Source organism: Kogia breviceps, chromosome 6 (genome assembly GCF_026419965.1).
Source record: "Kogia breviceps isolate mKogBre1 chromosome 6, mKogBre1 haplotype 1, whole genome shotgun sequence".
NCBI lineage: Eukaryota > Metazoa > Chordata > Mammalia > Artiodactyla > Physeteridae > Kogia > Kogia breviceps.
The window spans coordinates 131,100,058-131,125,826 of NC_081315.1; the positions used below are offsets into that span (position 1 = coordinate 131,100,058).

The window sequence follows — 25,769 nt, forward strand, 5'->3', positions numbered from 1 at the left end:
CCTGATGCCATCAGTCTCGATCCTGGGGAAAATTGGGGATCTAGAATTCTTAATATAAGGACAAATAATGCAAATGCAACTCTAATTTCTATGAAGGACTGTTGCCATTAAGTGAAACATGTGAAGACCAAGTGTGTTTATATTCTACCCAATATTGAGATAGGAGAGTTAGAGTTATAGAGAGTGAAAATTCATATCATCAGTAAAATGAAAGTATCTGGAAGTTTGTCATTCAGACCTTTAAATATGGTGCTAAGGAGCATGGTGGGAGACATAAATGAGATTCAGGGACACTGGTGCCTTGGTCACAGTATTTTGGCAGTCTTGGAAATTAGAGAATTGCTTGAATTTTGCCCCAAAGCACAGATTTTTATGAGTGCTTTTTGGGGGGTTGCCTTGAAATGGACTGGTGTTTATGAGGCCACAGGAGTATAAGTATTCAATTAAGTGTCTGAAAGTCATTTCATACAGATCACATGTAAAGCAATCAGAAATTGTGAAGTAAGTTGACTAGATGCTTTTAAGATTATTAAAACTCATATGTGACCACGATTTTATAGTCAATTCCTTTGTATACTTTTGGTATCATCCATATCCACTTGTATGGAAGAATGCGAGAGTTTCAGATATCGGGCTTCAGAATCTGCAGTTTAATCCTATACTCCAGGAATGAAGTCTTTAACACAGGATTTAGAATACTTATTCACTGCTATGATTTAAAAGTCAAATTGGTAGATGACATGAGAAAATTCAGAAAAATATGGCAGTTTTTAGGTCCCAGACACGATGTTATTCTCAAATTTGCAGTGTTCTAAGAACCAGGGAAATATCAGAGTTCTAAAGAAGGAAAAAAAAATTGACAGTTTTATTCCTTAGCTCACAAATCACTTTTGCTTTGCTGTTTTAAAATTCTTACCTGATGGCAGCCCAAAAATGGGTCAACTTTGGCAATATGGCAGCTATTGAAGCAGCAGCTTACTTTTATCAGCAGATCTCTAAATCTTTGAATATTTTTGGAGAAAATACTAGCATTCCACTATCATCATATTTTTATTTACTGACTGCATGGCTATAGAGTAGGACATCTGGAAACTCTCTGACTACTCCTGTCTACTGCTTAAAATGAGCTGCAACCACGCTATCCTATGTGTGTGGGACCAACTGTTACAATGTTAAGTAACAATACTAGGACAGAGTATAATAATTCTACCTCATTTTTTTCCTATAGGATTTACTTACTAAAGATTAACTTAATGACTACAACTCAAAGGTGATATTTTGTTTAACTGGTGTAATGAAAAGTATGGATATTCTGCCTTCAGTCTGTATTACTCATTGTTACTTCTTCTAGAAATGTGTACCAAGTAGAAACTCCTAGGACATTGAGGCTTCACCTAGGTGTAGTCATGCAGGACCTGCAGAGAACCCAGCTCTGCATGTTTCCTTCTAAGAGGGGAGCTGGCCCTAAAGCAGTTAATGTCCTTAACATGGTTTGGCGTTCTGTCCCCAAGGACCCTTCCTTACAAAAGTTTTCCTTACCATTTTCTCGTAAGTGCAATAAATAAAAGAATATGTTTTAAATATAGGAAATAGCAGGGAATTATCAGGGAACCCAGAGCAGTATACTTTCAAAAGTTAATCCTAAGAATTAGTTACAAAATGGAAATATATCCTAAAGGTAAATACATAACTTTTTAGTTAAAAAGAGGCTCAAATCCCACCTCTGCCACTTTCTAGGTACATGAGCCTGAAGAAGTTACCATTGTGTTCCTATCTATAGAATAGAAACAGTAATTCCCATGTGAAAAACATATTGGCAGGAATAAGTACGGAAATGACTTATTTTAGCTATTAATATTAGTCAACATACTTGCTGGACATCTTAAGCTTAGTAAGGCCAAGTAAAATTTTTTGACTTCTGTCCACCCTAATCTCCATAAATTGTTCTCTGTCCCTGATTTCACAGTTGTTAAAGGCAAACCTTGTTATCACGCTCCATTCCTCTTTCTCTGTACTCCAAATTCAACAGGTCCATTGACAAGTAGACTCAGCCTCGAAAAATGTCCTGAATTTATCCACTTTTCTTCATTTCTACTACCACCACTTTAGTCTAAGCCAGGGCTAATGTGAGAGCTTCCTAATTGCCTTTCTCCCCACAGTACCTTCTCCAACAAGCAACTAATGAACCTTAAAACCATAACTCAAATCGTCATGCCCTGTTGTTTACTTAAAAACCCTTCAGTGATTTCCAAGAAGAAAAACGATATTTCTTACCATTGACCACATGGCATTAAATGACCTGACCTCTGTCCACCTATCTGACCCCTTCTGTCACCAACCCCTGGCTGCCTTTATCATGTGCCACCATTGGCCATTGTCACCTCCTGACTCTGTGTTCACTATCTTCATGTTGGTTTGGCTGAAACTGGCCAGTGAAGGAGTATTCACACCCCAGAAGTCAGCAAACTTACGAATCAGGTGACTTGCTTCTGGAGAGCAGTTGCTAAACTTTTATTGCAAATTGCCAGGGCCTGTTTACCTGGCCCCTTTATAAATGCTAACCTTTTCCTGCCCTTGGCCCTTTGCATTTGCACTTGTTCTCCATTCATGTCTTGGTCATTTTGTCATTACCTCTAGGTAAAATGTCGACTTCTCAGAGAGGACTTATCTCACTACCGATCTATGGTTCTATTTCCCATCTCTCCGATGTCTCTATCTCTTTAGCTTGTTGTGATTTCTTCTTAACACTAGTTGCTATCTAAAATTATATGCTCATATAGAATATAATGTATCTGAGTATGTATAGTTTGTTTACCCCATCAATAGCTGCCATCCTTCCAGTAGCATGTAAGCTTCCTAAGTCTTGTTCAAAACTGAATTCCCAGAAACACTCCGAACAGAACCTGTCACATGGCACTTGCTTGATAACATTTATTGAATGAATGATTTAATGAGTGAAAAGTGATGATAATTAGTTATCAATTAATCACCATCCTGTTATTTTAATATGTAACTATTATTTCATATTTATTTACCATACTTATATTTATTTTGTTATTATGTATTTAATCGCTTGCACATTTTTCAAAGGACCTACCAAAAGGAAAAGTACCAATATTTTTTAACTCATGGCTGAAATTCCAGAAGTTTTTGCTACATTGGTTGTGGTCGTTCAAATTGACCCCTGCTTTGAAAAGCAGTGCAAGTGTTTTAAGGCTGTGTGGTGTTTAGTGTGATGTGATAAATTGCAGTCATATGTAAGGACCCACTGAAGCATTTTATGGCTTTAATTCACTTTCAAATGCTTAAAATACTGCTTGAGCTATATTCTCATGACTCTCCCCTGAACCTTCTGGCTCTCATTCAATTCTGTTATCTTGTAGATGTTTCTAGGTAGGTCTTATCTCTACTTTGTTCTGTGTTGCCTACCTTTTCTTAATCTGGTTCACTAACTCAAAATCTGCATAAACAGACACTGTGCTTTTGAAACGTTTCAGCATTTGGCGATTCTCTTATATCTGGGCTTCCCAAAGGAAAAAATTGTGAGCCTTCCATATCTCCTAAATACCCACCACCTTTTTAGCTACAAAAATATATATCTTATATGTGGTATTTGGCTTCACCTAACTTAATACTAAAGGTCTATGATTCTTCACATTAATGTAATATGAAAACTTTTGCTTGTTTTGAGTTTTGTTATGAAGATTTTGGTATTTAGACAAGCTATTCTAACAGATATGTATCTATATATGTAATTTTCCAGGTCTCTTAGAATTGTTTTTTAACCTTCGATGATCTTCTGCCCTCACCAGTAAATTCAGAGTCTGTGAGCCATTAAAATTTGCTAGTACTCTTACAAGGAACTGAATTATATACAAGAAAGCAGTAAAACAAAATGATGTGACAATAAGGGGTTATTGCAGTTGTAACACAGTATGTAATATGGAAGGATTTTAAAATAGAACTAGAAATGAAAAAATTCTAAGCTAGAAGAATCTGATTTAAAATGATAATTTCATAGCCAGTAGACTTCTTGGAGATGAGCCAGTCCATTTCCTTTATTTTTGAGAAACAGAACTAAGGCCTGTGCTAATTCCGGCAGTTTGCCAGAGCTTTGCACACCCAGAGGGTGGCACAGTCAGGAGCAATATCCAGGACTTCTGCCTTTCCACCGAGTTCTTGCTCACTTATACTGTATCCAAAAAAACAGGATCTTATGACTGTCTGCAAAACGTAGATTTCCAAAAATGCGATTTTAAGATGGCTTTTCTTCTTTGCGTCTTCTATGCTATTCATTGTACTCTAATGAACAAAACGTTCTACGGTTATTTTTCTTTTTCCAAGTACATAAATAAATGTTTCAAAATATTTTAAGTGAAGTCAAGTCAGTTGGAATCAGTAATTTCAATAGTGATTGTCTGAAAATGAGCTTCAGTTTAGGCACTGTTCAAATTAAATTGCTAAGTAGGAGAAGATATAAAAAATTCATTAGACTTTACAGGTAGAAGATGATAATATGGCCAAATATCTCTGCCAATTGTCATTTTGTATGTATTAAAACCAAACTATGATGGTGATTTAATAGACCTTATGAGTGAATTATTATTAGAGTCAGTGAGACTCATATGCTTCTATGGGCTGTATTGATGTGTAAAAAGCATCTTGACAATGTTTTGTCAGAAAATATTTATGGAGCAGTCTCTCCCAGGTATTCTTCTAGGAACTGCAGATACAGTGGTGGAAAAAATGACAGTCTCTGTCTTCACAGAAGTTACAGTCTAGTCAGAAAGATAGACAAGATATAATATGTAGGCCTAGAGTTATATGAGATGCTATGAAGTTAAATGAAGCAGGCTAAGTGGCTAGCAAAATAGGAATTGGAGGTATTATTTTTGATAGCACAGTCAGGACAGTGAAAGGAGAAGAACTGGGTAAACTTGCAGATGAAACAGCCTGGAGACAGAGATCAATTGGCTATATCTAAAGAAGAGCAAGAGGGCGTAGATGGCTGCACCAGATTAAAAGAGAGGAAGAGTCTTGGAAGATGAGGAGGCAGAGGCTGGATCATCTAAACTTTTTAGGGCAGGGTAAGGAGCTTTGATTTTATTCAGAGAGTGAGGCCAAGTCTCATTAAAGCTTTGGACAGGGGAGTGACAGGGGATTTTGGAGAGATCTGGCTTTGTGGAGAAGAGATCTCATTTTGTGGCAGTGGTGAAGACAGCAGTGCGAATAGAGATGGTGAGTTAAAGGCCATGACAGCAATCCCTGAGTGTTTGAAATGAGAGACGGTGTGGAGGTGGTGTGAATGAGCTAAATATTTTATCCATTTTGAAGGTTGAGCCAATAGGACTTGATGATGGAACTGGAGGTACAGGACTTTAGGAAAAGAGACAAATCAAGCATGAGTCCTAGATTATTGGCCAGAGAAATTTGGGGATGTTAAAACATAAGATTTTTTTTTTTTTTTCCCCTCCATGCCACGCGGCCTGTGGGATCTTAGTTCCCTGACAACCAGGGATGGGACCCACGTCCCCTGCATTGGAAACACAGTCTTAACCACTGGGCCACCAGGGAAGTCCCACGAAAGATTTTTAGGGTGGATTATGCTTAATTATTTTTTGGATATATTGTATTTTAGACATTATGAGATCTCCAGTGGAGATGTCAGGTAGATAGATATAAAAGCTTAGTTCCCAGAAAAGACGTCTGAGTACAGATACAACTTGGGCAGTCAAACTTTAGAGGATATTCATTCTGTGCATGCTGAGTGCTTGTATATACCAGAGTTTGTACTATAGTATCTCATTTAATCTCATAACTGCCTTGTAAATTGGATTCCAACATTAGGGATTAAAAGTAAAACAAAAACAAAACTGAGTATTAGAGAAGGTAAGCAACTTGATTTAGGTCTGCAGCTGTTAATCAGTGCAAATAGGGTTTGAAGCCACTAAACCTGATCAAGGAGACCATTTTTTAACCATTACTCAGTTTCCCACAGATTAGCTCATCTACCATATTATGCTTTATGTAAAACATGTTTAAAGAGTTTATTCTCTTTGGGTTAAATATTATTTGTATATTAAAAAGAGCACTGGTTTTTGCACCAAAGGAAAAAAAAAAAGGAAAGAAACAACTTTTGGCTCTCTGCCATTAAGACAGCAAGTAAAATAAGAATATTCATGAATTCAAAATCAAAGGATTGCTGTTCTCATCAAATCAGGAAATGCATATCCAAGGGTTTTATAGAGTGCAAAGCAAATGTTAAATGTTATACTAAGAATATACAGTATGCACAACATACACATACATGCACACACAATAAGTCAATTGGGCTGTATGTGTATTTGAATTTAATTTGGGGGTGGGAGATTAATCTGTGTACCAATTAAATACATTACCTTTATTTATCTGTTCTCAGTCTAATGTACTAAAGGAATACAGAGGTATTCTGGCTATAGATTTGGCCAAAAAGTCTGGTAATGAACTGTCTATGTGTTAGCATAGTTAATAGGTCTGAGGGGAAAAGTTCCGTTATTAACATTCCTAATTAAGGGCATTTATCATCTGACTGTAAGAGGGAATAAACTTCATTCTTATGCAGGGATTGGAAATTACTTTTTGATGGAGGGGATACATGATGCTTTTGCAAAAGTCAATCCTAAAATCTAGAAGGGCTAAACACTATGCTCTATTTTCTTGGTGAGGATATGATGACATTTAAATTGATACTATCTGTCACATTGTTCATCTCAGAGGGTCACAGCATTGCAAATGTCTCTATAATCAAAAGAGAGTTCAGAAATGTGGCGTATCATATTTTAGGTCTGAAGAGAGTTGTTTTTTAACTGTTCCGGAAAGATTGCATTTTGTCAGTGTTATTTGTGGGAAGATGTTGAAGAAGAGATTGCCTTGTCTGTTGTGAAGAACATTTTTAATAATGAAAATTGCTTGAGAACTTTCCATAAGGCACCGATGGTTTCATAAATCAGATTGTGCTAGGGTAATCTTCAATTACCAGAAATCACTTGCATTTCACTTAATTATATATTTGAGTTGAAGAAAGTTTTGGTTATTTCAATTGGAGTTTTGTCTTAGATGAGAATTTTGTTTCCAAGGTTGATAACTGGTTATTGTTTTACTTCCTCTTATTTCTAGTAAGTTTTTGTATAAAATCTGTTAGCAACTAAGTATTATAAATCATTTATTTAAATAATTTTCTTTAAATCAGCTACTCTTTAGTAGGGACAGTTTTTCATACATAGAATTTCATTTGTATATTCATAAAACAAACATACAAAAAGAAAGATGATCTAACTTCCAAAAATCCACTAAATAAGATCTAGAATTGCCATCATGTTGCATAGAATTAGAATTTGATAATTTCAGTCTACTTTTCATTTACTCAATTTAAGCTATTAATCTGAGTAGACAAAGGAAACCCAAGTTTGAAATGGAAACAATTTGAAATAGTAAAGAGAATGTTTATATTACCTAAAGGATAAATATTAAATATAATACAAAATAATGTCAGCTTATTATGAGGAAATTTTTTCTTTTCAAAAATCTTCTAAATTTTGTCTTGTTAAAACTTGATCTTATTTTGTGGCCTATTTTGATAATTACTCCATAAATATATTAATTTGATATTTTCAGTAGGCAAGTAGGCAGGAAGCAGGTTGTATTTCAAATTTGGTGGTAGCTTCTCGTATTTCAGAGTTTCAATGTGTGTTGAGAGGTGGTTTTTAAAAATGTTCTCCAAAAAGTAACTCCTCATGACATGCTTTGTGTGGGGGATAAAATATTTAGTTTCCATTACATTTTACTACTTTATAAACTCTTTTTATAAATAGATCTTTATTGGAGTATAATTGCTTCACGATACTGTGTTAGTTTCTGTTGCACAACAAAGTGAATCAGCCACATGCATACACATGTCCTCATATCTCCTCCCTCTTGAGTCTCCCTCCCACCCTCCCTATCCCACCCCTCTAGGTGGTCACAAAGCACCGAGCTGATCTCCCTGTGCTATGCGGCTGCTTCCCACTAGCTATCTATTTTACACTCGGTAGTGTATATATGTCAACGCTTCTATCATTTCGCCCCAGCTTCCCCCTCCCACCCCGTGTCCTCAACTCCATTCTCTACATCTGCGGCTTTATTCCTGCACTGCCACAAGGTTCATCAGTACCATTTTTCTTTTATTTTTTTCTTAGATTCCATATATATGTGCTAGCATAAGGTATTTGTTTTTCTCTGACTTACTTCACTCTGTATGACAGACTCTAGGTCTATCCACCTCACTACAAATAACTCAATTTCATTTCTTTTTCTTTTGTTTTTTTACATCTTTATTGGAGTATAACTGTTTTACACGATATGTTAGTTTCTGCTTTACAACAAAGTGAATCAGTTATTATACATATACATATGTTCCCATATCTCTTACCTCTTGCGTCACCCTCCCTCCCAACCTCCCTATCCCACCCCTCTAGGTGGTCACAGAGGTGATCTCCCTGTGCTATGCAGCAGCTTCCCACTAGCTATCTAATTTACATTTGGTAGTGTATATATGTCCATGCCACTCTCTCACTTTGTCACAGCTTAACCTTCCCCCTCCCCATATCCTCAAGTCCGTGCTCTAGTAGGTCTGTTTTATTCCCGTCCTACCACTAATCTCTTCAGGACATTTTTTTTTTCTTAGATTCCATATATATGTGTTAGCATATGGTATTTGTTTTTCTCCTTCTGACTTACTTCACTCTGTATGACAGACTCCAGGTCTATCCACCTCATTACAAATAACTCAGTTTCATTTCTTTTTATGGCTGAGTAATATTCCATTGTATATATGTGCCACATCTTCTTTATCCATTCATCTGTCGATGGACACTTAGGTTGCTTCCATGTCCCGGCTATCGTATATAGAGCTGCAATGAACATTTTGGTGCATGACTCTTTTTGAATTATGGTTTTCTCAGGGTATATGCACAGTAGTGGGATTGCTGGGTCGTATGGTAGTTCTATTTGTAGTTTTTTAAGGAATCTCCATACTGTTCTCCATAGTGGCTGTATCAATTTACATTCCCACCAGCAGTGTAAGAGTGTTCCCTTTTCTCCACACCCTCTCCAGCATCTGTTGTTTCTAGAGTTTTTCATGATGGCCATTCTGACCAGTGTGAGAAGATATCTCATTTTAGTTTTGATTTGCATTTCTCTAATGATTAATGATGTTGAGCATTCTTTCATGTGTTTGTTGGCAATCTGTATATCTTCTTTGGAGAAATGTCTATTTAGTTCTTCTGCCCATTTTTGGATTGGCTTGTTTTTTTTTTGTTATTGAGCTGCATGAGTTGCTTATAAATTTTGGATATTAATCCTTTGTCAGTTGCTTCATTTGCAAATATTTTCTCCGATTCTGAGGGTTGTCTTTTGGTCTTGTTTATGGTATCCTTTGCTGTGCAAAAGCTTTTAAGTTTCATTAGGTCCCATTTGTTTATTTTTGTTTTTATTTCCATTTCTCTAGGAGATGGGTCCAAAAGGATCTTGCTGTGATTTATGTCATAGAGTGTTCTGCCTATGTTTTCCTCTAAGAGTTTGATAGTGTCTGGCCTTACATTTAGGTCTTTAGCCCATTTTGAGTTTATTTTTGTGTGTGGTGTTAGGGAGTGTTCTAATTTCATACTTTTATGTGTAGCTGTCCAGTTTTCCCAGCACCACTTATTGAAGAGGCTGTCTTTTCTCCACTGTATATCCTTCCCTCCTTTATCAAAGATAAGGTGACCGTATGTGTGTGGGTTTATCTCTGGGCTTTCCATCCTGCTCCATTGATCTATGTTTCTGTTTTTGTGCCAGTACCATACTGTCTTGATTACTGTAGCCTTGTAGTATAGTCTGAAGTCAGGGAGCCTGATTCCTCCAGCTCCATTTTTCGTTCTCAAGATTGCTTTGGCTATTCGGGGTCTTTTGTGTTGCCATACAAATTGTGAAATTTTTTGTTCTAGTTCTGTAAAAAATGCCAGTGGTAATTTGATAGGGATCGCATTGAATCTGTAGATTGCTTTGGGTAGTAGAGTCATTTTCACAATGTTGATTCTTCCAATCCAAGAACATGGTATATTTCTCCACCTATTTGTATCATCTTTAATTTCTTTCATCAGTGTCTTATAGTTTTCTGCATACAAGTCTTTTGTCTTCTTAGGTAGGTTTATTCCTAGATATTTTATTCTTTTTGTTGCAATGGTAAAAGGGAGCGTTTTCTTAATTTCACTCTCAGATTTTTCATCATTAGTGTATAAGAATGCCAGAGATTTCTGTGCATTAACTTTGTATCCTGCTACTTTACCAAATTCATTGATTAGCTCTAGTAGTTTTCTGGTAGCATCCTTAGGATTCTCTATGTATAGTATCATGTCATCTGCAAACAGTGACAGCTCTACTTCTTTTCCTATTTGGATTCCTTTTTTTTCTTTTTTTTCTCTGACTGCTGTGGCTAGAACTTCCAAAACTATGTTGAATAAGAGTGGTGAGAGTGGGCAACCTTGTCTTGTTCCTGATCCTAGTGGAAATGGTTTCAGTTTTTCACCATTGAGAACAATGCTGGCTGTGGTTTTGTCATATATGGCCTTTATTATGTGAGGAAAGTTCCCCGTATGCCTACTTTCTGCAGGGTTTTTATCATAAATGGGTGTTGAATTTTGTCAAAAGCTTTCTCTGCATCTATTGAGATGATCATATGGTTTTTCTCCTTCAGTTTGTTGATATGGTGTATCAAGTTGATTGATTTGTGTATATTGAAGAATCCTTGCATTCCTGGAATAAACCCCACTTGATCATGGTGTATGATCCTTTTAAAGTGCTGTTGGATTCTGTTTGCTAGTATTTTGTTGAGGATTTTTGCATCTATGTTCATCAGTGATATTGGCCTGTAGTTTTCTTTCTTTGTGACGTCTTTGTCTGGTTTTGGTATCAGGGTGATGGTGGCCTCATAGAATGAGTTTGGGAGTGTTCCTCCCTCTGCTATCTTTTGGAAGAGTTTGAGAAGGATAGGTGTTAGCTCTTCTCTAAATGTTTGATAGAATTCACCTGTGAAGCCATCTGGTCCTGGGCTTTTGTTGGTTGAAAGATTTTTAATCACAGTCTCAATTTCAGTGTGATTCATCTGTTTATATTTTCTATTTCTTCCTGGTTCATTCTCAGAAGGTTGTGCTTTTCTAAGAATTTGTCCATTTCTTCCAGGTTGTCCATTTTATTGGCATATAGGTGCTTGTAGTAATCTCTCATGATCCTTTGTATTTCTTTAGTGTCAGTTGTTACTTCTTTTTCATTTCTAATTCTATAGATTTGAGTCTTCTCTCTTTTTTTCTTGTTGAGTCTGGCTAATGGTTTATCAATTTTGTCTATCTTCTCAAAGAACCAGCTTTTCATTTTATTGATCTTTGCTTTTGTTTCCTTCATTTCTTTTTCATTTATTTCTGATCTGATCTTTATGATTTCGTTCCTTCTGCTAACTTTGGGTTTTTTTGTTCTTCTTTCTCTAATTGCTTTAGGTGTAAGGTTAGGTTGTTTATTCAAGATATTTCCTGTTTCTTAAGGTAGGATTGTATTGCTTTAAACTTGCCTCTTAGAAGTGCTTTTGCTGCATCCCATAGGTCTTGGGTCATCGTGTTTTCATTGTCATTTGTTTCTAGGTATTTTTTTTATTTCTTCTTTAATTTCTTCAATGATCTCTTGGTTATTAAGTAGTGTATTTTTAAGCCTCCATGTGTTTGTATTTTTTACAGATTTTTTTTCCTGTAATTGATATCTAGTCTCGTAGCGTTGTGGTCAGAAAAGATACTCAATATGATTTTAATTTTCTTAAATTTACCAAGGCTTGATTTGTGACCCAAGATATGATCTATCCTGGAGAATGTTCCATGTGCAGTTGAGAAGAAAGTGTATTTGGTGTTTTTGGGTGGAATGATCTATAAATATTAGGTCCATCTTGTTTAATGTATCAGTTAAAGCTTGTGTTTCCTTATTTATTTTCATTTTGGATGATCTGTCCATTGGTGAAAGTGGGGTGTTAAAGTCCCCTACTATGATTGTGTTACTGTCAATTTCCCCTTTTATGGCTGTTAGCATTTGCCTTATGTATTGAGGTGCTCCTCTGTTGGGTGCATAAATGTTTACAATTTTTATGTCTTCTTCTTGGATTGATCCCTTGATCATTATGTAGTGTCCTTCTTTGTCTCTGTAATAGTCTTTATTTTAAAGTCTATTGTGTCTGATATGAGAATTGCTACTCCAGATTTCTTTTGATTTCCATTTGTATGGAATATCTTTTTCCACCCCCTCACTTTGAGTCTGTATGTGTCCCTAGGTCTGAAGTGGGTCTCTTATAGACAGCATATATACAGGTCTTGTTTTTGGATCTGTTCAGCCAGTCTATGTCTCTTGGTTGGAACATTTAATCCATTTACATTGAAGGTAATTATCAATATGTATGTTCCTATTACCATTTTCTTAATTGTTTTGGGTTTGTTATTGTAGGTCATTTCCTTGTCTTGTGTTTGCTGCCTAGAGAAGTCCGTTTACCATTTGTTATAAAGCTGGTTTGGTGATGTTCAATTCTCTTAGCTTTTGCTTGTCTGTAAATGTTTTAATTTCTCCATTGAATCTGCATAAAATCTTTGCTGCATAATCTTGGCTGTAGGTTTTTCCCTTTCATCACTTTAAATATGTCCTGCTACTCCTTTCTGGTAGAGTTTCTGCTGAAAGATCAGCTGTTAACCTTATGGAGATTCCCTTGTATATTATTTGTTGCTTTTCCCTTGCTGCTTTTAATATTTTTCTTTGTATTTTATTTTTGATAGTTTGATTAATATGTATCTTGCTGTGTTTCTCCTTGGATTTATCCTGTATGGGACTCTACATTTCCTGGACTTGATTGACTATTTCCTTTCCCATATTAGGGAAATTTTCAACTATAATCTCTTCACATATATTCTCAGTCCCTTTCTTTTTCTCTTCTTCTGGGACCTCTATAATTCAAATGTTGGTGCATTTAATGTTGGCCCAGAAGTCTGTGAGACTGTCCTCAATTCTTTTCATTCTTTTTTCTTTATTCTGCTCTGCAGTAGTTATTTCCACTATTTTATCTTCCAGGTCACTTACTTGTCCATTCTTCTGCCTCAGTTATTCTGCTATTGATTCCTTCTAGCGAATTTTTAGTTTATTGTGTTGGTCATCATTACTGGTTTGCTCTTTAGTTCTTCTAGGTCCTTGTTAAACATTTCTTGTATTTTCTCCATTCTGTTTCCAAGATTTAGATCATCTTTACTATCATTACTCTGAATTCTTTTTCAAGTAGACTGCCAATTTCCTCTTCAGTTGTTTGGACTGGTGGGTTTTTACCTTGCTCCCTCATCTGCTGTGTGTTTCTCTGTCTTCTCATTTTGCTTAACTTACTCTGTTTGGGGTGTCCTTTTCGCAGGCTGCAGGTTTGTAATTCCTGTTGTTTTTGGTGTCTTTCCCCAGTGGTTAAGGTTGGTTCAGTGGGTTGTGTAGGCTTCCTGGTGCAGGGGACTAGTGCCTGTGTTCTGGTGGATGAGGCTGGATCTTGTCTTTCTGGTGGGCAGGACCCTCTCTGTTGCTGTGTTCTGGGGTGTCTGTGAACTTATTATGATTTTAGGCAGCCTCTCTGCTAATGGGTGGGGTTGTGTTCCTGTCTTGCTAGTTATTTGGCATAGGGTGTCCAGCAGTGTAGCTTGCTGGTCATTGAATGGAGCTGGGTCTTACCGTTGAGATGGTGATCTCTGGGAGAGCTTTCGCTGTTTGATATTACGTGGAGCCTGGAAGTCTCTGCTGAACCAATGTCCTGAACTTGGCTCTCCCACCTCAGAGGCACAGGCCTAACACCTGGCTGGAGTACCATGACTGTGTCAGCCACATGTCTCAGTAGAAAAGGGAGAAAGAAAGAAAGAAGAAAGAAAAAATAAAGTAAAATAAAATAAAGTTTTTGAAATAAAAAATAATTATTAAAAATAAAAAAATTAAAAAGTAATAAAGAAAAAAAAAGAATAAGAAAGAAAGAAAGAAGGGAGTAACCAAGACAAAAAAGAAATCTACCAATGATAACAAGTGCTAAAAACTATACAGAAAAAAAGAAAAAAGAACAAAAAACAAAAATGGACAGACAGAACCCTAGGACAAATGGTAAAAACAAAGCTATACAGACAAAATCACAGAAAGAAACATACACACTCACAAAAAGAGAAAAAGGAAAAAATATATTAAAAAATATTTTTTAAAAAAGAGGAAGAGAACCACCAAATCAATAAACAAATTGACCAATGTTAATAAACTCTAAATAATGAACGAAGATAAACATAAAACCAGAAACCAGTCAGTTGCATACAGCAAACCCCAAGTCTACACTGTCTCCCAAAATCCACTGCCTCTATTTTGGGATGATTCGTTGTCTATTCAGGTATTCCAGAGATGCAGGGTACATCAAGGTGATTGTGGCAATTTAATCCACTGCCACTGAGGCTGCTGGGAGAGATTTCCTTTTCTGTTCTTTGTTCACACATCTCCTGGGGTTCAGCTTTGGATTTGGCCCTGCCTCTGCATGTAGGTCGCCGGAGGGCACCTCTTCCCCACCCAGACAGGACAGAGTTAAAGTAGCAGCTGATTAGGGGGCTCTGGCTCACTCAGGCCAGGGAGAGGGAGGGGTATGGTATGTGGGGCGAGCCTGCGGCTGCAGAGGCTAATGTAACATTGCAACAGCCTGAGCCACACCATTTGTTCTCCCGGGGAAGTTGTCCCTGGATCACAGGACCCTGGCAGTGGTGGGCTCCATAGCTTCCTAGAAGGGGAGGGTGGATAGGGACCTGTGCTTGCACACAGGCTTCTCTGTGGCTGCAGCAGCAGACTTAGTGTCTCATGCCCATCTCTGGGGTCTGCACTGATAACTGCAGCTCATGCCTGTCTGTGGAGCTTGTTTAGGTGGTGCTCTGAATCCACTCTCCTCGCACACCTTGCAACAATGGTCTCTTGCCTCCTAGGCAGTTCTAGACTTTTTCCCGGACTCCCTCCCATCTAGCTGTGGTGCACTAGCCCCCTTGAAGCTGTGTTCACGCAGCCAACCCTAGTCCTCTCCCTGGGTACTGACCTCTGAAGCCTGAGCCTCAGCTCCCAGCCCCCACCTGCCCCGGCGGCCAAGCAGACAATACTCTCGAGCTGGTGAGTGCTGGTGGGCACTGATCCTCTGTGCGGGAATCTCTCTGCTTTGCCATCTGTACCCCTGTTGCTGTGCTCTCCTCCGTGGCTCCGAAGTTTCCCCCCTGCCACCCCTGTCTCTGCCAGTGAAGGGGCTTCCTAGTGTGTGGAGACTTTTCCTCCTTCACAGCTCCCTCCCAGAGGTGCAGGTCCTGTCCCTATTCTTTTGTCTCTGTTTTTTCTTTTTTCTTTTGCCCTCCCCAGGTACGTGAGGGAGTTTCTTGCCTTTTGGGAGGTCTGAGGTCTTCTGCCAGTGTTCAGTAGGTGTTCTGTAGGAGTTGTTCCACATGTAGATGTATTTCTGATGTATTTGTGGGGAGGAAGGTGATCTCCACATCTTTCTCCTCCTCCATCTTGAAGGTCTCCTCTTTTTAAAATCTTAAGTTTCCTTGAACTTTATTTTGATATATTTGATCTTTTTAGGCGACTAGTGTTAAAAGGCAATACCAGTTTAATCATTTCCCAAATAAGTGTATAAAATATGACTCAGACAAAGCTTGGAACTTCCCAATTATAATGGATTATCAGAAGATTAAGCTGTGAACAATCTGTGTGTGTGTGTGTGTGTGCGTGTGCGTGTGTGTGTGTGTGATATGTTTTTGCACATTTAAAAAAATGCTTTTCAGAATCATATGTATTTTTTTTCTATTTCCTTTAAAAATTTCAGAAGGTTCCTATCAATTTACCTATATTTATTTTATTTTTATATATGTATATACATATATACACAGATTATGATGTATGTATACAATACATATAATTTTCACAAAATGAAATTTGAGGTTCATTTTATCATCTGACCTCTAATTGTATTTCAAATGTCCACTGTATCCTCCTAACATCTACAATTATAAATTTCTGAGATCTTGTCCTTTTATTTCATTTGTATCTTCAACCCCTTTCACTGGCTCACTGTCTTCTACCAGCAGCCTGTGTCATTACATCCTACCTCTTCTTTCTGTTTGTATCTGGTTCTCATAAATCAATTCCAGATGAAATCGAGTAATCTTGCCCTAGTATGCCACTACCTATATAATTCATCCTTATCAGATCTATCCAAGCTAAACATTGGCCCCTGGTATTCTGATTCTTCTCATGGGATTCAGGATTAATTGGGACCCTCTGTTATAAGTAGTAGACTATCTCCAAAACTTTTACCTTTGTCGACAGTCTTGTTTTCTGAGCCTGGCCGTAGGCTAAACCTGTATTCCCAGATGTATATTTCTAGAAGTGTTCAGCTTTTTGAACTTTCAGCCATGTAGTCACTAGATCACATTTCCATATATCGAGTCAAAGGAGAAGTTAATAAACATTGAGGACAAGGTCTATTGGTATGCATTATGGTTTTATATAAAGATGAATTAAACAATTATTTCTGCTCTCAGTTTGTAACTTAATAGAGAATATGGCAGAAGTACATTGATAAGAATAATAATATAGAGTAAAAATGTGCAATAAGAATAGCATACTTTTATCTGAGCCTAATGAACTGAGAAAAGATATTTTTTTTAAGAGTCAAAATTGATTTCCTTCTGCCACTATGGCTGAATGTAAATAAGTTGCTCAAATTCTTTGGGTCTAAAGTTCTTTATTTAAAAAATTAAATAGCAATACTTACTTCATGAATCTGTATATTAAATGAGTAATACATATATAAGATACTCATATATATATGTTATCAAATAAATGTTTCAATAATAGGTATCTATAAATATATATGTGTGTATGTATTTGCACATATGTTTTTCAATTTATATATAAATATGTGGGCTAAGTTTACATAGAATAATTAAGACTTGAGTTTTTGACATACCAATATTGAGGATCTGGAACCAGCAGAAAGTTCTGGACCAAAGATAAAGTCATAGTGAACATCATGCAGCACTTCACATGGGCTATAACCAAAAAGATGTTGGGAAACAGGAACGTAAGTACCAGGACCACTTTTTCACATAGTTAAGAGAAAGGGTTCAAACACAAGCAAACAAACACAGAAAAGCAACAAGAACAACAACAAAAACAAGATTTCATCATTCCATTAGGAGATGAGGAAGCACTAAAATCTGTGTGGGCCAAGGACTAGGGAACTTGTGTCCTTCATCTGAGAAGAGGCTTACTCACTTAAAATCCAGGGGCTGTGCTGCTTTTTGTCCCTTGATTTCATCTCCCTGCCTAAAGCTGAGAGGAAGGGCCTTGTGGAGCTCCTGCTATAGTGGACAAGTCTGAGGCTGGAGTGAGGTGTGCGATGGAAAGCCCCACCCCCAAGAATAAATGAAAAATATTGGAGGCAGAGTTCAGAGTAAGTTAAATCTCAGTAAAAGACTTAGAAATGTAGAACGTTGTCTTTGTGAAGTTTCCTTGTAAAACTTTAAAAAGTAAATAAGACCTTCGTGCACATCCCCTGGGGCAACAAGAAAGTGAGGCTGCTGTAGAGATTGTGTTTCACTCTATCAATTCTCCAAGAAAATAGGAAGAGAAGAACCCCAAGTGCTTTGAGAGTGGGCTGTGGCTGCTAATAAGAAGAGAAAAGGGGACTCTGGGCATGGTTCTTGGCTTAAGAAGATGTCCCAAGTGGATATGGGATTACCTATGGGGCCAATTCTCAAGCCAGGCCCATCTGTTGTCACTGGTGTGCTTTTAAGATCTTGTGAAAAAATTATTCTTTGGTATGGAGATTGAACTTGCTGAATATTTTCCTGGGTAAACAATGATTTGTGCTTTTTGCTTACTAATTCAGAAAACACATCAGCAGCAATATTTATGTAGTTTATAGACAAGGAAGGAAATCACATGTTCCTAACCAAATGCGTTAGTCATCATTTTATGAGGTTTTCCATATGTGTGTCATCAGACACTTTAGAATACCAAAGATGGAACCTTTGTTTGGCAGTACTGTGTTATTTCTTAACAAGTTTAAACACTGTTGATTAGAGAGCATATGAGACATATTCAGGTCTTCTTTAAACTCTCCCTGTACATTTTTAGATTTTGCATTTTTAAACTTTCAATTCAACGTCTTCCACAAAGCTGTGAAAGTTTTGAAAGCTAAGTATCTCATATACTTATAACTACAAAAAAATCACTAAAAGAAAAGAATGATTCAAAGTCTTTTCCTGAATAATATTATCATAGGATTGACTTGAAAATTTTGTGGAGGAACAAAAATCCTGAGAACTATGACACAGAAATCTGTAGGGTTAAAAATGGACCTGTTAAAGGTCAATGTTCCATTTTTTTTTGTTTCTAAAACAAGTACAACAACAAAGAGTACTATAGAATACGTTTTAACTACGTACCAGGCACTATCCTAAGCGTGTTACATTCCCCTCAACACCTCTTTTGAGGTAGGTTCTATTTTCATTATTCCCAATTTGCATATAAGGAGACAGACTTAGTGAGTGGAGTACAGTGTCAATGAAAGAGATGAAAGAGCCCTACATGTCCTCTGGGACATTGATTTAGTTATCCCTTCTCTCAGGTCATCAGATGTACAGCTCCCTCCCATGATATCCCCTTCTGTCCACACAAAAGTACAGATATCCTCTAGTTAATTTTTTTAATGCAACCAGTGGGAGAAATACTAACATCATTAACTTCCATTTCATCAAACTGTATGTAATTTAACACATTCAAGAGCTTTAGGCCAAACATTGGCCAAAAATAATAGCCCAGAAAAATTGATCTTGGTTTTAACATGTGCTGTGAACAATTCAAAATTCATGAGCAGTCTGATGTTTCCAAATGCTCCACAAACAGCCTCGACAATAGCTAGGGTCCCTCACAGATGGAGGTGCTTGTGCCTCGTGCTGTTCTCAGGGATCGGCTTGCCCAGGGTCCCAGAGAATCTCACTGAGCAGTACCTGTCCAGCTGCTATAACCCCTTATGGCTTTTTGCCAGTGGTCGGCAGCTCCGCCTTCAAGTCAAACCCCAGCTCCATTCCTCACTAAGTCGGTGGCCCTAGAAACGTTGCTCAGCCTTTCTCTCAGTTTACTTATATATAAAATGGAGATAACAGTTGTACTAACTTATGAAGATTAGACAATGCAAGTCAACTTCTTCAACCAGTACTTGAATACCTAAAGACTCAGTAAATATTTGCAATTATCATTATTAATATGTTGAGTAAGATTTTTAAAGTATTATTTTAATGTGCTTCAGTGTTTATAATACTTCCAGATCTATTCTGGGTGTGAAATGTTTGTAACATCAGCCTACCATTGTTTAAGTGACTAGTAAAAAGGCAATTACAGTATTTTAATATTTGTAGTCGATTATACAAAAAAAGCAAAAAGTGAGAACTAGTTTTCTTTCCTTTAATGTAAAATCAAACACCTAAAAAGTAGGATTTCTGGGCTTCCCTGGTGGCGCAGTGGTTGAGAGTCTGCCTGCCAATGCAGGGGACACGGGTTCGTGTCTCCCGGTCCAGGAAGATCCCACGTGCCGCGGAGCGGCTGGGCCCGTGAGCCGTGGCCGCTGCGCCTGCGCGTCCGGAGCCTGTGCTCTGCAATGGGAGAGGCCACGAGGCCCGCATACTGCAAAAAAAAAAAAAAAAAAAAAAAAAGTAGGATTTCTGCAGTCATGAATTTAAAAATATGTAAATGCAATGCTTAATATAAATTCTGTCACGGAGAAGGATATATATGGCAACAAAGATCAGCTTGTAACCTAAATTTAATTGCATAGGTTTCCTGGAGGTATCATGCCTCATTACACTGCCTAGTTCAAGTGGTCTTACACATTTTTTATCTAACGTAGAATTTGAGCTTCCTTACATAGAGCACAAAAATACCACATCACCAAAACCACTGCATTCCGTAATTTTCTAGTCTGTCGATTTTGGTTCCTATACATTTGAGCATAAAAGCTGATCGGTACTATGCCATCAGTAATAACAATCTAATAGGAAAAAGTTTGAATAGTAGTAAGGAAATACTAGCAAATCACTAGAATATTATTACGCAAAAATAATATTGGAAGGCTGTGAATCTCAACACCATCCTGATACTAAAGAGTTACTCCCTGAACATTTTACAGAGAAACAAATGAGCGAGTGAATGAATGGCTTTATTTACAAAATATTGAGCACTAGAAATAAGTAGAATTTAAACTTCGTTTAACCAGAGATAATTTTATGGGAGAAAGAATAGTATTTTAAACAGAAAGTGAGAGTATCCAGGGCTTTCTTTTATTTTACATAAATACAGTTAAACAGACTTTAATTATTTCTATTTAGAGAAATGAAAGTTTGAAAACTGATTTTGAAAACACAACTAAGGGCAGATGATTTGCCGTTTACCTGTGGGACAACCCACAAAGTCCAATCAAATATGCCATCGGACCTTCACCACAGGGTCTGCTAACCTTGCGTAGTACAGACCGTGTACTCCAAGATTTTGTTAGATGCTGGGTTTCCACTATATGCTGATACTGGAACTGGAACAGGAAATAAAAATGAACTGTTTCACATTTACCTTAAATACATGCAACAAAAATGATTTCAAGTCAGCTCATTGACATAGTGTTATTTCCAGCAAGTGGAAGATTCGAGTTTTGATGTTAACTTGAAGCTTTCTTCTTTAAGTTTTCTGCAAACAAATATTGGTTAGTACAGAAAAGGGGATTTAAAGGCCTCAGAAGCCCACTTGAATTTTGTTGACAATAGCATTGACAGTAACATCTAGGAATACAGTTTTTAACTCTGCCTTGTCAGCTGGCTAGCTATTCCAGGCCCAGGGGTAATCTCCAAATCTGGCTTGAGCTATTTTACTGTAAGTGCCTCTTTTGTGGCATTTAAATGACATTGTTGTGTTCTGCATTGCTGAATCAGCACCTTTAAAATAGAATAAGAAGTTGACGTATTCCTTTTGTGCAGTATCACTAGGAGAGAGTTGGAATACTAGTCCCTAAATAAAAATATTTTTTTCTTGTAACAACACTAAAAATCACTCAATCGCTTGCCTATGTGTTCACAAGTTTTACTTTGGGATGTTTTCTAAATTCTCTTCCGTAGTTCTGTCTACAGCTAATTGTTAAGTTTGCTATTATTTTTGTTATTTATGAACATTAAGACTTGATTTTCTTTTCCTTCTAGGATCCCCTGCCCTGACTGGATCTGGAACTATCAATGTCATAGTGGATGACGTCAATGACAATGTCCCCACTTTTGCCAGTAAAATGTATTTGACAACAATTCCTGAAGATGCCCCAACTGGGACAGATGTTTTATTGGTAAATGCCTCAGATGCTGATGCTTCAACAAATGCAGTTATCAGGTCAGTACATTTTCCTTTGTAAATTTTAATTATTTTTCTCATCATACACTAGTCTTTGGACTAAATGCATACAATGCTTCATTTTGCTGAAATTCCGTAGCATTAACTCATAGCCCAATTGTGGTTCTCTATGGCTGAATAGCCAACTATACCTAAAATGAGGATTAAAACAATAATGATTTTATGTATTGTTCTAAAATTTTATCTTATTAATTTTATTTGTATTTTTATTGTATCTCATTAATTTGTAGTTGAGGAATTAGGGCACGGGTCAGTGAGAGATTCTTCTGCTTCTTGTGGTTGACTAGTGTCACTTATGGTATTTACCTGGTGACTGTGTCCTAGAGGGTCCAAGATGGCTTCACTTGCATACCTGGTGGCTTGGCAGGGATGGCTGGAACTTTAGGCTCAGTTGGACCCCTTCTCTGATCTTGTGGTCTCAGAGCTTCCCAGTGTGGTTCTTCAGCAAGGTACTTAGACTTCTTTATATGGTAGAAGAACCTCTGGGTTACAAGGACCTCAGGTGAAAGCTGCTAATGCTCTTAAAGGCCAGGTCTTGAAACGGCGTGGAATCCCTTCCATAATACTTTCTTTGTCAAAGCAGCCATGGCCAGCCAAGAGTCCCCGGGCTAAAACCCATTGGTGAAAAGTCTTCAAATGACTGTGCCATCATATAGTCAGATATGATAAAAATCCATGCCATTTTTATCTTGCAAAAAACTATTATGTTCACTTTAAATTGACAGACAATTATTACAACTTAAATGAAAAATATTTTCACAGAATAGTAAGTTGTTATGCCAACCTAAATCTTGTTTACTCTGGCTTGATATGTTTTTAATGGAATATATATTTTGGATGTTAATCACTCCTTGCTATTCATGGAATCCTGGAGGAAATCCACTTTTCCCTCTGCTTAACAGAGCTTTTATGTATTAATTTTTATATTGACTATTTAAGTATTACATATTTAAGTCATTTACCCAACTACTGATGGACTCTCTAAAAGCACAACCTTTTATGTGTGATGTTAATTTTCCCATATGGTCTAACATGATCTTTTATACAGCAGCTACCCCAAAAATATTTATCTATATTCTTCTTTCTACCAGTTTGATCAAGTTATGCATTTTAATGGAAGGTATACTTATTTTGAGTTAAACACTTTACATAACTTTTAATATTTTCCCTTGTAGTAAACCAGCCTGCATTAATTACTAGCTTATCTAGTTTATATCTTTATCTAGTTTATATCCTTGTTTCCCAGATACCCATTCCAGAATTTAGCTCTTATAGAAATATATTCCTTTTTTTTCCCCAACTGACCAAATCCGCATTCAAAACCTCACTTTTAATTCTTTTATGTCATAACGTTGGAGAAAGTCACAAAATGGTATCAACAGGGTTGACATTCAAAGGCAAATCCCTTTCTCTGTGCTCTTAATCCCATCCCATTCGATTTCCCTCAAATCATTAATTCAACAGTTACTACATTTTGCTCTTGATCTTCAAGTAATCCTTCTTTCCTCGATCATACCTTTATCCCTATAGAAATGCTCAGAATATCTGGTATTGAGTTCTGGTTCCTTTATTTACTTACATGACTTAGGAAAGTCATTTTAGTGTCTCTAAGGCTCAGTGTATCCATCAGTAAAAGTGGAGTTAAGAATTGCTACTTTCGAAATTTGTGAGAATTAAATATATATTGACCAATTACTAGGTGCCAAGTATCATATATGGAATCAGTTAATACATGCAAATGTCTCTAACACGTTATTGGGACATGAAAGTCACTAAATTTATACTAGTATTTTTTTTCTTTTCATCATTCTAATATCTATTTTATTCCTGATATATTCTTCCTTGAAAAATGTCTACAACATAATAGTGACTGGCACCTAAATAAATGCATTAAATGAATGATTCTAGTATTCTTTACAATGGCTGCTTTTACTCCCATTTTTCACACCACATTTTTGAGAGGGTGGGTTACTGCCTCAGAGTTTTCTCTGGCCATTTATTCTTGAAAATCTCTCAGTCTTTCTCCTCCATTGCTTTACCAAAAAAGACTATTCGAAGATTCTAGTGAAATTTATCAAGTCCAGTGATTTCTGAGTCTTTATTTCCCTTTGCCTTTTGCAGTATTTGCACCACCGGTCAGCCTTTCTTATTGGCATTTCTTTTCTCCTCAGTGTCAGTGTAAATGTTATTTCTTATTTCTCATCCTGCGTCTCTGACCACACCTTCTAATTTGCCTTCTGTATCCCCTCCTTCTATCTCTCCAAAGAAACTTGGACATTCGCCACAGCATTTTTTCTCAGTCCTTTTCTTTCCTTTCTTTATTTTCCCGCACGTGTGTGTATGTGTGTGTTTGTGTGTGTGAGAGAGGGAGAGAAAGAGTAAAAGAGAGAGAGAGTAGAGAATCATCCATTTCCATGGCTGCAGCCATGAGGAAACTTACCCAGAAAACCTCTAAACCTGTTGTATCAACTCTGACACCATCCTGGAGATTCCCATCTGTCTTTAAAACTCTCTAGGAGGCACTTCTACGTAGAGGTAGAAGTCATAAGGACAACATATCAGAAACTCCTAACCTTTTCTGTTTCTCATCTTGGTGTACTGCTCTCTTTTAATGGTGTTGCCTTGCTTTCTTCATCCTTCCATCCTGATGGCCAACATTCATCCTCTCGCCCTATGCTCATTCAGTGGACAAGTTTTCATATTTCTTCTTTCCAAGGCCTCTGGCACTCATTCTTTTCTGTGCACCCCTCCTGCCAAGACCCTAGTTCAGTGCATAATTACATCATGCCTGGACTATTATAATAAAAATTAACTTACTCTCCTGACTGTGGTTTCTAATCCTTCCAATCTGTATACTACACGATCCTGTATAATCTTGGAGCCCTTACAATGTCCCAGATACTTTGTTAAGTTCTGGGGAGTTAAGCACTTCAGTTCTAATAAGAACACTTGACTATAGAAGGTAATTTTGCAATATTACAATTAGCGTGCCTTGTAACAAGTATAGTTTAAACACAGAATGTGTGGAAAGAACAGCATACTCAGTGATACCTGAGGAAATAAGTATAAGCTTCAAGTAATTGATGAATTTTGGAAAGACGGAGGAGTTGCTTATGGACACACAAGGGATGAAAGGCATTCTAGGCAAAGACAGTAACAGGTGCAGAGCCAAAGCTGTGCAAAAACAGAGCATCAGAAAAACAAAGCTCTTCAGTATGGTTGGTGTGGGTTAGGAATGGGCCTTGTATACCATAGGAGAAAATCCACATTTCTTTCTGTGTCTATTGGGAGAAACGACTGAAATGTTTTAAGGTGGGCAACAACATGATTAGTTTTCGTTTTATGATGATTCTTCTCTCAGTGTTGTAGAAAGTGATTTGGATAAAGCAAAGCCTGAGTCAGTGAATGAAAGGAAAATGGCAGTAACATGAAACAGCTAGCTCAGTGGCTCAGCTTGAACAATGATACTCAAAATCTTTCAACTTCCAGTTTGCCTAGGGCACAACGCCCAGTCTGCATATTCCAGCCACTCCGTAAACAGCCCCAGCATCTTTCCAAGCTTATTCTGTTCAAATGTATAGCCAAACTTTCAGCCTCACTGTATCACTTTCTGCGCCTGGGAAAAGGACCTGTGTGCTTTTCCAAGCATATGGCTCTGTTCAAATCCTTCTATATCCTAGACCAGGGTTCTGCAAACAGCAGCCTGCAAGCCAAATTCGACCCAGCGCCTAGTCTTGTAAATAAAGTGTTACTGAAAAATAGCCATGCCCATTCATGTACGTATTGTCTGCGGCTGCTTTTTCATTAAAACAGCAAGTTGAGTGTTGCAACAGAGATCTGATGGCCTAAAGAGCTGAAAATATTTACTAACTGGTCCTTTACAGAAACAACATTTGTTGACTCCTAGCCTAAAATACCTCCATTTTCCCTTTACGATACTATTGTAAGGTGGGTAACCTCTTTAAGACTTAGCCTAAATTTACATTTCTCCAAGAAAGGCTTTTCTATCAAAAGTGATCTCTTTGTCTTCTGAATTCCTGAAACAATGCTTCTGAGCAATTTCATAGCACTTAAACATACTGCCTGCTTTTATATTTACTTTTCCATGTGTCTTTCTTCCATCTAGGGTATAAGCTTGAGCACAGAATGTTTTTACCTACTTATCCATGTCTCCATTAGTTCATCCACTTACCTAAAGATGGATTATAAGAGAT

At 37.2% G+C, this 25,769-nt stretch overlaps 1 protein-coding gene across 1 annotated transcript in view; it reads left to right on the forward strand.

Moving 5' to 3' along the window:
- FAT4 (FAT atypical cadherin 4) overlaps positions 1 to 25,769 on the forward strand; it is a 172,616-nt gene that overhangs the window by 100,337 nt on the left and 46,510 nt on the right. Inside the window, exon 7 of the mRNA XM_059066306.2 lies at positions 21,354 to 21,534. Coding sequence (XP_058922289.1) covers positions 21,354 to 21,534 — 181 coding nt within the window. The remainder of the gene's footprint in view (positions 1 to 21,353; positions 21,535 to 25,769) is intronic.